At 36.7% G+C, this 12,823-nt stretch overlaps 1 protein-coding gene across 1 annotated transcript in view; it reads right to left on the bottom strand.

Annotated features, from left to right (window-relative positions):
- Positions 1-294: 294 nt before the first annotated feature.
- LOC112049500 (synaptotagmin-4) overlaps positions 295-12,823 on the bottom strand; it is a 51,463-nt gene continuing 38,934 nt past the window's right edge. The window contains exons 6-10 of the mRNA XM_024087384.2: positions 12,432-12,545; positions 11,847-11,958; positions 11,098-11,225; positions 7,244-7,436; positions 295-6,467 (exon numbers count right to left, since the gene is read on the bottom strand). Coding sequence (XP_023943152.1) covers positions 6,351-6,467; positions 7,244-7,436; positions 11,098-11,225; positions 11,847-11,958; positions 12,432-12,545 — 664 coding nt within the window. The 3' untranslated portion in view covers positions 295-6,350. The remainder of the gene's footprint in view (positions 6,468-7,243; positions 7,437-11,097; positions 11,226-11,846; positions 11,959-12,431; positions 12,546-12,823) is intronic.

Below are 12,823 nucleotides of genomic sequence, written 5' to 3'. Positions count from 1 at the left end.
CCACTTCCCTAAAATGTGGGTTAGAAGTGTGTATAAAGCGTTCCGCAATTTTCCAGGTAGAAAGCTAAAAATTAGGATAGGGGTAGGGTGGGAGTAGGGAAAGGTAGGGAAAGAAACGCACATTAGTCAAAGCGAAGCTTGACCGGGTAGACTATAAAATAAACTGACCCTAACTGAAAATCGAACCCAGGACCTCTCTGAAAACCTCATCACTATTGCAATAGAGAGATCATACAAAGGAAGAAATCACAAAATAATGATGATAAAGAGAAGGAAATTAAATAAAACGTACAATTTATAGTGAAAGCACCAGTCAATAATTTATTTACTAAAATCCCTTAGTATACAAATCTGATATTTCGGTGAAGTGTCGGCATGTATGTCGTTACTAAAAGTGCTGGACTTTGCAATCGATTACAATATCAATTATGTATTATCGCACAGACAGACAGCCCTCTCACTCCACAGCTGGCCTATTCACTAATTTGGTCGTTATTAACAACCCACAGATTAAAAAAACAGAGCGCAAATAAAGCGCAAATAGAGCGGAATAAGATAGTGTCGTAGCCGCTCCAAATACAAAATTAAAAAACGAATACATTATCGAGGCAGTACGACACGAAGCGTCGCATCAGTAACTTTCAATGTCATTAAAGTACTTCATGCTAAGAATTTCATCCCTGAGTTGTACAAGTGCCGGCAAACTTTTTGAGCATTTGTCTCAAAAAAAAAATTAATCGATCTACCTCTGCCAAATTATAGTTTTCATCAAGGTTTTTGTCTTCTGTTTATGCGATAATTTTATACATAATATATTTTGTACAGCTAAACCATATTGCAGAAGTCAACTTTTAGTTTACTTTATAAATTAAAAATATCACGGTTATGGCTGATCTGGTCTGTAGCCATGTGGCATGTCGATTTTCTTTCTACAAACGCTAACACTCCGAAAAGTAACAAAATGTATACAGATCCGATTGACAACTTGATCACGTGTCCTTCGATTGTCAATGTCGTTTCCATACATTTTTTAATTTTCGGAGCGTTAGCGTTTGTAGATAGAGAATCGATGTGCCACACAGCTACAGGCCCTAATATGGGCTAATATCTACTCAGGGCCTTACTACCTACTTAGTTGAAACGTTGTTTACACTGCTGTATCTTATAAGTATAAGCCGAGTCAGCGGGAATAAAAACACAACTGCCTTTTTCACCAGAATTATCGCATATAATCTATTGTATTTATAATACATAAGAATAATCAATGATAATACATGGGTATTTATGCACTTTTACATATAATTATTGACTTTTTCCTCACACCGATCTCTCTTTTTTCCTCTCTGTACCATATCTCCTTTCCCTCCAACTCATCGACTGACAACGTCATTCTCTCTGCTCTGATTGGTCAATGTTTCTCTGCGTTGACGCTATTGGCTGATTACAGTAAACTTACGTCTAAAAATCTAACAAATAATTAATCACATTTAAATAGTTGTAAGAGGATAGCTTAATTAATTTATCTACTTCCAAATTTACGGAGTATCGACTGTGGGGTTTGTGGCCATCTTTAATAGAACCTAACATAAGATACAGCAGTGTAAACAACGTTTCAACTAACTTGAAGTGATTATTTCTTCTTTTATCTTCTGTGACCATATAATGACACTGATATGGCGTTGAACTGTCTATTGTTTAATAGTTTGCCTCCTGCAACATAGTTTAGCATATGCGGTGACTTGTAGCTTAATTGTTGTTTATTTGCGTTTAATGTTGCATCTAATACGTAAACATTTACAAATTGTAAATCATATTACAGAGTTGATAAACAATAAAGAAACAAGTGTTCACTTAAGTTTACAGTTTACACATAGAATATCTTAACGCTAAAGAGTACAACGTATTCGTTATGATTCGATGAATATTTACAAAATACATTAACGTATCGTCATAATGAAAGTGACCTAATCCGAAATGTTGCGATATTGAAATATTGTTTTTGAAACTGAATTGGTTGATTGATATGAAATATAAAATAAACCTTAAAAATATTATTTTAAAGTATCTTATCCTCATTCAAATTAATCCATCGGAGTTAATTTAATTTATTTTAACTAGTATCGCTTTCGTTTCAGTCCAATCTTAGTTAGATATAGTTGGATGCTCTTTGTTTATTCCAACGGAAGATAAATTATATTTCACAAAGGTACCGCAACGTTTAACGTAGTATTCCAGGACGCAATTTCCTTTTGCGAAAAGCTACCAATTAAGGGATTTTTACTTGGTATATTTCTTTGTATAGCAAACAATATTGTAAGGAAACTTTCTCGTAATACAATATTTTCAAAATCACAATATTTTCAATAAAGAAGTCAACTTTCAATGACAGCTTCTTTTGGAATGTTAAAGTATGGAGTATTATTTTTCAAGATAAGAAATTATATTATTATACAAAAATGACGAATTTGTATACCTATTACTGACTCCATATCATATCTCGAAATATATTTTAAGAGTTCTAGTACATTTATATATTTTTTTCACTTTAATACTAACTTTAATTCTAACAACTACTTAATTGAATTAAAAATAATATTTAAATTACACTTTCCCCGGTGTATGTGAGTAAGAAATGTATTTACAGAAAATAATAAATTATATTTCAAATTTTAATTATGTTACAATTTCCAATTTTCAATATTGAATTAAATATTTTAACATACGATTAATGATTACGTAGGTACATTTATGCAAGCAAGATTTAAAGGGATCATAATGACTTTGTCACATAAATAAAAATTCACGACAGTTATTTTCTATTTTAATAACATCAATGCTTATTATCACTACAATACGAGTAACATTAAAGAAGTCTACGATTAAAGTTAAACATATTAACATAATGTCATCATGACAGTGACATGACGTCATAAAGCATGAGTAGAAATGGGCAATGTTGTGCGCTAATGTACAATAATACAGTAATTACTTAAACAATTAAAATCATTAAAAACAATAGCGTAGTTAACTGAGTAAGGTAGGTAAGTTTATAAATAGTATTTATTTATTGTACTTACTCAAACATGAAGTAGCGATCGATGTTATTGTGAATATCATAAATATAAATATAATAATATCAACTATCTTAGCACCCATAACACAAGCTACTCTGTATGCTTACTTTGGGGCTAGATAGTGATGTGTATTGTTTAAGTATATTTATTTATTAAAAAAAAAATTAAAGTAGCATATAAATTATGAAATAATTATAAAAAGAGAAAAATGTATTCAAGATATCCATCGTGATACCTTTTTGTTTATGAAATTTTTGTTCCAAATTTTACAATGAAGATGTGTTTGAAACATTACTTCTATATAAAATTATCTCACATAGTTCCTCAGTATCTGTAAGTCCTCTATTCTGAAAGGATTACGTACAACAAAACAGGATTGATTAGTCTTACAGTTTCATTTCATTTGGTTGATTGATGTGGTATATTTTATGTAAACGTACATTCTATTTATATTTTGTCCAATATGCGAAACATAACATTACGTTTAAGATCAAAGAAGTAAATTGAGAATGCAAAATTTAACATGAATATCAATGAAAGTTGACGGAAAGAACAGTTTTAGTAAAAATGTTGTGCCAAAGTTTAAGAAGAAACTAGATACCTACAAGCATCTATGGGATTCGCGACTATAAGGTACAAGTGACTACAAAGCTCGAAGCCTCGTCGAGTGAGCTGTTACACATATCTTTTAACTCTAAAGTTACATTTTAACACTACAATTAGTATAAAATAGATTTTTTTTCCTATAGCCTAACACTGTAAGTGTAAGTACATAATTTTTTAAGAGCTAATAAGTATTCAATTTGAGTATTACATATTCCGAATAACATCAGTTTTGCTATTATTTGCGCAAATTATACAAAATAATAATTATATAAATGTTCTCTTAATATAAAGAAATGAGTTTTCAGGATCTTTATTTTACATTGATTTTTTTTAGTTGGTACAAATATTATCATATTTTATACGTACTAGAAAACTGAAATTAAATAATTCTTTAATGATAATTACAACTAATTTGAATATTTGTAACGTTACGAGAAATTCTATAATAAAAACATTGTAATATCAATTTACGAAAACCATTTTATTTAAATAAATTTTTCTTCTCAACAAGTTTACCTCGAATTATTTTAAAGCTGAATAAAACAAAATCTTAAGGTAAATAAAATGATAAATGTCTCAGATATTAAGCCATATATTATTATAATTAAATTACACATCGATGTCTTATTTAATAACATTTATATAAATACACGAAAAAATCAACTTGTTAAATGCAATAGGAATCAAAATCAGGAAGGAGTAAAGAAATGTTATAACAAAATATAACCTTACACATAAAAGAGGGATTCCCCCATATTTATTATTTTGAACTTTTTAAAAGCTATAATTTTTTAAGTAATAGCCGAAACATTAAGTAGACAGCTAATTTAATCTGTCATAAATACTTTAGTTGTCCCGTGTCATAGAATTAGATATGTTAAATTTTAATTCATTGAAAATATAGTACCGACTTGTTCAAAACCATCTAAAGTATACTATATTAGGTACATAATATTTTTCATTACACCTCTATAATTTTGTAAAATTCTTCATTTGAAAAATTTGTGTTTCATACGTCATGCTGTGATTTGAAAATTTCTGACGTAGTAGCATTAAGTAATGCAATCTTTAGAAAGTACCAAAGGAGTAAAGATAAATATTGTCTAATTCATTTGATTTATTATTCTTAAGAATCTAATTTTTTGTGACACAATCAACGGACATTACAAAATGTGCGTTTTCAAAAACATGAAAAAAAATATAGGGCTCATTGAATAAACTATGAGATCCAAAACGTTCTAATTGGTAACGAAATAAATTTCATCTATCTAATACAAAATATCACTACATTTTTAAATTTTAAATTACTGCTAAAGAAACCGTTTACTTGTTTCTGGACTTTGGCTAACTTAAATTCCCACTTACCCGATTTTTTCGCCTCCATTTATAATGATGAGATGATAGTGCCATGTAAAATGTTGTAATGTTGATATGACCAATAAAATATACGATATTAAAATTCAAAAAAAGTAAGTACAGATAAGAAATATCCATTAATTTTGATTTAGGTCACTTTACTTTCGAATTTTTGTAGATTTTTTTGATGGAATTCTAATTATTGTTTGGAACGTCAAACAATTTCTATAATTATTAATTAATTAATTCATTAATTAATTAATAAAAATAGTGAAATTGTTTAAAGTATAATAAATATTTCACAGATATTTATACTGTAACAATACTTCTTTGAATACCCAAAAAATATATAATATTATAGTGAGCTAAATGCAATAAACGAGTCATACAGTACATATCACTATCATCGCGTTACTTTTCACACTTGCATTATTTTGCAGAGATACTATCCACAAACCGTCGTCAATCATTTTTCCTAACAATGTTATATAACGGAAACACGAAAATACATTTCTGAAGTGTTAATGCATTGATCGACAGGGCTTACTGGTTCCACATCGAGCGAGCAACTGTCAATAACGATCATTTTGCAATATAGGGAGCAATGCTTCAAAGAAATTCATTCTGCTGATTTTCTTCTTGCTTGTGCGATGTGGATCCAGTACTTAATGTGTCTACACATGGACTGCAATAAAACTGAACATCATATTTCGACACCATTTTTGCAGTTGCAAAAATTATGTTGGCATGCAATTGTTGTGACGTTATCGTACTGCATCAAAATTTGCAAACCAACTGAGCAGATCGCGTGTATTCAGTATGAATTTCAGATGAATGCACAACATTTGGTTTCTATGCAGTGATAGCAAATGCACTAAAACCGCAATTTTGCACTAGTAACCTATCCATTGTCTCGTGTCATCACTACTAATACAATGTTAGTTGACTAACACATGGTTATGAAGTTAACCATGTTATCTTAACAAGCTAACGAGATTAGCTTCGATGACGAGTGCAACCCTGTTAACTAACATGAGGTAACACAATAAGTCACTCTCTCGTTGAGATATAGACATCTTTGTACGCATGCTGAATATGAAATAGTATGCAGTTTTAGTGTAGCCTTTATGTGGACACTAGCAGATGCAAGTTGCAAAAAATAAAATTCATGAGTTATGCCACCACGTTAGACGGGCCCAAGTACTTGGAGAAGATCAAAGGTAGTGTCGAGGGCCGCAGCGCGAGGGGGTACCTTGTGTGAGCGGGGGGAGGGCGCGTAGGGATGGGCACGGGCGAAGTGGGAATTAGTTCGGCTCACTCCTTCAGTTTGTGCCAGTCGGCGATCTGGCGGCGCGGAGCGGACTGCACCTCGCGCCAGTGGTGTCGCGCGCTGCCGGTGCCTTCTGCGCCTAGCTCCAGGCGGCCAATCACCTGGAGACACAGGATAACAATGTTACGAATCACCAATAGAGATCCTCTCTTCTGAGAAGAGTTCCTGATACTTTCAGACTTTATAGTCCTGGTTTCCTCCAGTAACACTTTTGTTGAATCAGAATTTAAGCATTTTTAACAACACTAAATAATTAACGAAGTAGCTCTTACCTCATTATTGGAGACGCAATTTCAATTGCACGAATGACTCCATAGATATGTGGTTGATAGAAACATAAAGTGTAGTCTGCAGATTTTTCGCAGAATATTATCTCGTTTTGGCGAGATCTTACTTCATTTTTAGTTAGATGTACTCATAATTTGTATACAAATGATGACGTGGATGATTCTTGGTGACGCGATGCCAGCCCAGCACGAGCAGCTCCAGAAACACGTGGTCGAACGAAGCGTTGGCGGCCGATACTTTGTACACATGATACGTATGACGTAGATGATGTAGATTATAGATCTTACTTCATTCTTGGTGTCACGAACCATGTCCAGCACGAGTAACTCCAGAGACACGTCGAACATTAAACGTAGTCTGCACTTTAGACACTAACGATGAGGTAGATGAGATACCTCATCTCCCCTCATTCTTGGCGAGATCTTACCTCATTCTTGGTGTCACGAACCATGTCCAGCACGAGTAACTCCAGAGACACGTCGAACATTAAACGTAGTCTGCACTTTAGACACTAACGATGAGGTAGATGAGATACCTCATCTCACCTCATTCTTGGCGAGATCTTACCTCATTCTTTACGAGATCTTACCTCATTCTTGGTGACGCGATCCCAGTCCAGTACAAGTAGCTCCAGAGACACGTGGTCGAGCGAGGCGTTGGGCGCGGCTGGCACTTCAAACACGAAGGACTCGTTGAACACCGGGTTCAGGGTTCGCTTCTTCACGTGCGTCTTCTTCTTTGCGATGCGCTGCCCGTTGTACAACAGGTACATCTTCACGTATCTGGAAATGCAAATAATTGACTGATAAGCACATCCTTATAAGTCAAGTTTTACGAATAAATAGTCATGATTAAAATATTATCCGCCTACTTTCGTCTTTCTCTTTAAAAAGAAGGGGTATAGATTGACTACGCTATTTCAATACGGGTTAGCAGACGTATGTTTGGTGTGATTCTGTAATTATTACTACCAGAAAACACAAATATTGACGCGTGCTCAAAATGTTCTATGTGGCCCGGTCTCGAATATACGGTATCCAAGACTAGTACAAGTAAAAAAATTCATTTATCTAATTATTCTTTCTTTGAGTAATTTAACAATATTATACGGGTTAGATGGGATGGAAAACCGACACAACCGGAAAGAGATCAGGCGTAGAACCGACCTATACAGGCAACAGACAAATATAGACAAATTTATTCTTCCCATATTGATATACTAGCAGATGCCCGCGACTTCGTCCGCGTGAAAATCGATGTACATTTTCGAACCCTTAGCCCCTTCTATTTACATTTTCGAATTTTTTATATATGAAAAATACAAAATCATAACCCCTATACAATAAAGTGCGCTTTTTTTTGCTTGGGTAAAATGCCACGGTCGGTAGTCCCATCATAAGCCCCCGGCCGAAGTTTTTTGTGCTTGGGTAAATTGCCCAGCCTTAGCCACGGTCGGAGGCCCTATTACAAACCCCCGGCCGAAGGCCGGTGTACAATAAAGTGCCCAGCCGAAGGTCGCGCGTTTTTTTCGCTTGGGTGAAATGCCCAGCCATAGCCATGGTCGGAGGCCCTATTACAAACTCCCGGCCGAAGGCCGTACTACAAAACAGTGCGTTCCGTGTTTTGTGCATCGGTAAAATACCCAGCCCTAGCCAAGATCAGAGGCCATATCACAAACCCCCGGCCGAAGGCCGTTGGTTAATAAAGTGCGCGGCCGAAGGCCGCGCGTTCCGTTTTCTGTGCATCGGTAAAATGCCCAGCCGTAGTGACGATCAGAGGCCATATCACTAACCCCCGGCCGAAGGCCGGTGTACAATAAAGTGCGCGGCCGAAGGCCGCGCGTTCCGTTTTTTGTGCATCGATAAAATGTCCAGCCGTAGCCACGAACAGAGGCCATATCACAAACCCCCGGCCGAAGGCCGGTGTACAATAAAGAGCGCGGCCGAAGGTCGCGCGTTCCGTTTTTTGTGCATCGGTAAAATGCCCAGCCGTAGCCACGATTAGAGGCCATATCAAAAACCCCCCGGCCGAAGGCCGTTGGAAAATAAAGTGCGCGGCCGAAGGCCGCGCGTTCCGTTTTTTGTGCATCGGTAAAATGCCCAGCCGTAGTATAAAGTGCGCGGCCGAAGGCCGCGCTTTCCGTTTTTTGTGCATCGGTAAAACGCCCAGCCGTAGTGACGATCAGAGGCCATATCACAAACCCCCAGCCGAAGGCCGCGCGTTCCGTGTTTTGTGCTTGGGTAAAATGCCCAACCTTAGCCACGGTCGGAGGCCCTATCACAAACTCCTGGCCGAAGGCCGGCTACAAAACAGTGCGCGGCCGTAGGCCGCGCGTTTTCGTTTTTTGTGCATCGGTAAAATGCCCAGCCGTAGCCACGATCAGAGGCCATATCACAAACCCCCGGCCGAAGGCCGCGCTTCTTTTTTGTTTGGGTAAAATACCCAGCCGTAGGCACGGTCGAAGGCTGTATCATATACTCCCGGCCGAAGGGCGGGCCACAACACAGTGCGCGGCCGAAGGCCGCGCGTTCCGTTTTTTGTGCTTGGGTAAAATACCCAGCCGTAACCACGGTCGGAGGCCCTATCATAAGCTCCCGGCCGAAGGCCGGTCTATAATAAAGTGCGCGGCCAAAGGCCGAGCGTTTTTTGTTCTTGGGTAAATTGACCAGGAAAAAAGGAGGACTTTTCATACAAACTTTTAAGCCCTATTTCACCGCCTTCACATTTTATTTTCGTTATAAAAAGTATACTTTATCCTGCACCGTATTATATTCTCATACTGTGCTAAGTTTCATTTGAATTCATTCATTAGTTTCAGCGTGATGCCCGGTCAACAAAAAATACGGACAGACAGACAGACAAGAAATCAAAATAATATTTTGTATCGATTGTATAATGCCCTCTAATAAAAACTTTTAAAATATCTTCTATGTACAGAATGTACAGAATTTGACAGAAGTATAGATTAGCTATTGCGCCAAATTCGTGCTATTTTTGTTTGTTGGCCGGCACTTTCATAAAGGCCCAAAATGAATGATCTCCTTTTAGGTCAATCTAATATGAAGTTATTGCTTGAAACAGTAAAAAAACTTGCATACCATTATACGATAAAAAGCAGACAATGTGACTATTTAAACACAAAAAGAATTATCCAATTTGAACCTGAACTTTCAAGTAGTTCCTATGATTAGCTTGGCGCGTTCAACCAAATAAACAATCAAATTGGTCAGTTGAGTATAGAATATGTGCCTCAATATCGATATTACACAGTTTTAGTGGAAAACTCGTTTCTCCAAATAACGCCTGCGAATCAATTTGAGCAATCCGGTTTTTTCAAGATAACTTTTTTTCTATCTGTCCGATCTTAATGAAACAAAGCCTATATGTTGCCCTGAACTTTGCTTAATCTATTTGTGAAATCTGCATTAAAATCCGTTCAGTAGAACCAGAGAATAGCGCGAACATACAGACAGAAGGACAGACAGACAGACAGACAAGAAACTTAAAAAAAATATTTTTGTATTCTATTGCTCTTTTCTAATCGCCCTAACTTGATTTTAGTTAAATTTGGCCAAAGTACAGACACTCGATTTCTACTCTTTTATTATAGTATAGATAGATAGATAGATAGAAGATAGAAGATAGATAGATAGATAGATAGATAGATTTATTATAGTATAGATATAGAAGAATATAGTATAGCATAGATAATAAAATAGAATAGATAATAAAACTTGCATACCATTTTACGATAAAAAGCAGATAATGTGACTATTTAAACACAAAAAGAATTATCCAATTTAAATCTGAACTTTCAAGTAGTTCCTATGATTAGCTTGGCGCGTTCAACCAAATAAACAAACAAATTGGTCAGTTGAGTATAGAATATGTGCCTCAATATCGATTTTACACAGTTTTAGTGAAAAACTCGTTTCTCCAAATAACGCCTGCGAATCAATTTGAGCAATCCGGTTTTTTCAAGATAACTTTTTTTTCATCTGTCCGATCTTAATGAAACAAAGCCTATATGTTGCCCTGAACTTTGCTTAATCTATTTGTGAAAACCACATCAAAATCCGTTCAGTAGAACCAGAGAATAGCGCGAACATACAGACAGAAGGACAGACAGACAGACAGACAAGAAAATTAAAAAAAATATTTTTGTATTCTATTGCTCATTTCTAATCGCCCTAACTTGATTTTAGTTAAATTTGGGCAAAGTACAGACACTCGATTTCTACTCTTTTATTATAGTATAGATAGATAGATAGATAGATTTCTGTAACCCTTAGTCCCTTGGAACTCAACCTTTTTAGTCTGTGAAATCTGCTTGTCACGTTTATCGACGCGGTGGGCAGAATTCTACAGCACATTTATTGGCGTCTCATCCGAGGGCTCCCCTATAAAGTAAAGTTATGTTAGACTAGAGCAATGAACGCGTACGGGTCAGCGAGGCCGGTGACGTCCATCTTGGGCAGGTTGCGCGCCTTCAGCAGCACCACGGTGAGGCGCGCCGCGGCGGGCTGCCAGCACAGCGACACCAGAACCTCGCCGCGACCCACGCTGCGCATCTGTCAACAACAACAGCAAATTGACATCAGCTCTCTCCTACGCTATAAGAAATTACAGATTTGCAGTATAGAGCACCACGATAATCCAATGCAGGTTGACGATAACGTTTGACAGGACTCTTTAATTTGTCCTATTGTCTCCTTGAGTTCCTTACCTTGTATTGAGGCTACATCAAATCATCATCAGCAGTACGATGTCACGTAGAAACTGATAGAGGAGACATCATCAGTCAACATCAGAGATTGCAGTAAAATTTGACTAAATTGTCAAAAAAGCGCACTTTCTTACATTGTGTAGGCCAGCGTTTGACTGCAATCATGCTGATGGTAATAAATACAGCCTAAGGTAGAATGTGCTTGACTAGAAGGTGCCTATTCACTTTTGACTTGAAGATACCTTTGGTGTAGGTGCTAGGGCAAATGGAAGGCAGAAGAGCATTTCAACTTCGCAATGAAATTAACGAAGAAACATAACGCTTCGTATGGGACACCAGCAACGTAAGTATGCAGATTACTGCAATCATGTTTCGTAGTTCTGTTCTTTCTGTAAAAGGGTGAATACTAGACCGAAAATTAACGATAATGAATTTGACAGGACTCTTTAACTTGTCGTCTCCTTACCTTGAGGCTGCGAGGCTGTATCTCCCTGCAGAGCGCCATGGCCTCGCCGCTGTGCAGCTGCAGTGTCGACAGCGGAGACACCACTTCACCGATTATCTCATCGCGAGAGTATCTGTAGATAAAAGGCACAGAATTATTATGGTGATGTCCTCTAAAAGTATCTGCTAACTTCTTTCCACTCACTTTTGTAAAAATAAATTCGTTTGCCTGCCATTATAAAGGAAGCTAGCTAGACCAAGACCGCATAAGAATTTGCTGCCGTTTTATCGTAATGAATATACATATATATCATAAAGATTATTCTCACAGATATACATATCCTTGGATTTCTATGACCCTTGCATATCATCTTTTCTTCTTCCATTCTCATCAAACCCTTCATACAAGTTTAAGTTATTCTTGACCTGGCCTTTTGATTGACAATCTCCTTGATTTGGTCTAGCAGAACGTCCTTCCTCTCCATCATCTCCACTTACACTTGCGTTATTCCCTTTTATTCATCCTCTCGTGCCCAAAACATCTAACCCAAATTATTTACACTACTAGTATATAAGTTTTCAATTACGTACTAAGTATTGTGCTTACCTATCAAAGCTCAAGACGACGAAGTGCAGAGTGATGGCGGAGATCTGATGCGGCGCGATGCCGTAGAACGTGAAGTCTTCATCGTACACGGGGCAGCGGGTCTTGCGCACAACTCTACAATACAAACAATAAATATTTAATTCTTAAGTAAACACTAGATAGAAATAGATATAATCAATCTACTCCAGGAAGTCCGTTGTATTTGGATGTCTTTGGTATTAGAGTGCTTAATTTTTCAGTGCCAAGAGACCAAAGACCCAGAGTTTGTTAACATGACATAGAGATCCGAGACTTAGTCGCTAACTATGCGCCTTTTACGAAGATTCAGCGTCCTGAGCCTTCTTATAAGGTCCTTCTTATGACATGAGTGACTGCTCAGCGAGCGATGGAAT

Source organism: Bicyclus anynana, chromosome 17 (genome assembly GCF_947172395.1).
Source record: "Bicyclus anynana chromosome 17, ilBicAnyn1.1, whole genome shotgun sequence".
NCBI lineage: Eukaryota > Metazoa > Arthropoda > Insecta > Lepidoptera > Nymphalidae > Bicyclus > Bicyclus anynana.
This window is presented reverse-complemented; position numbering and strand designations above follow the sequence as displayed.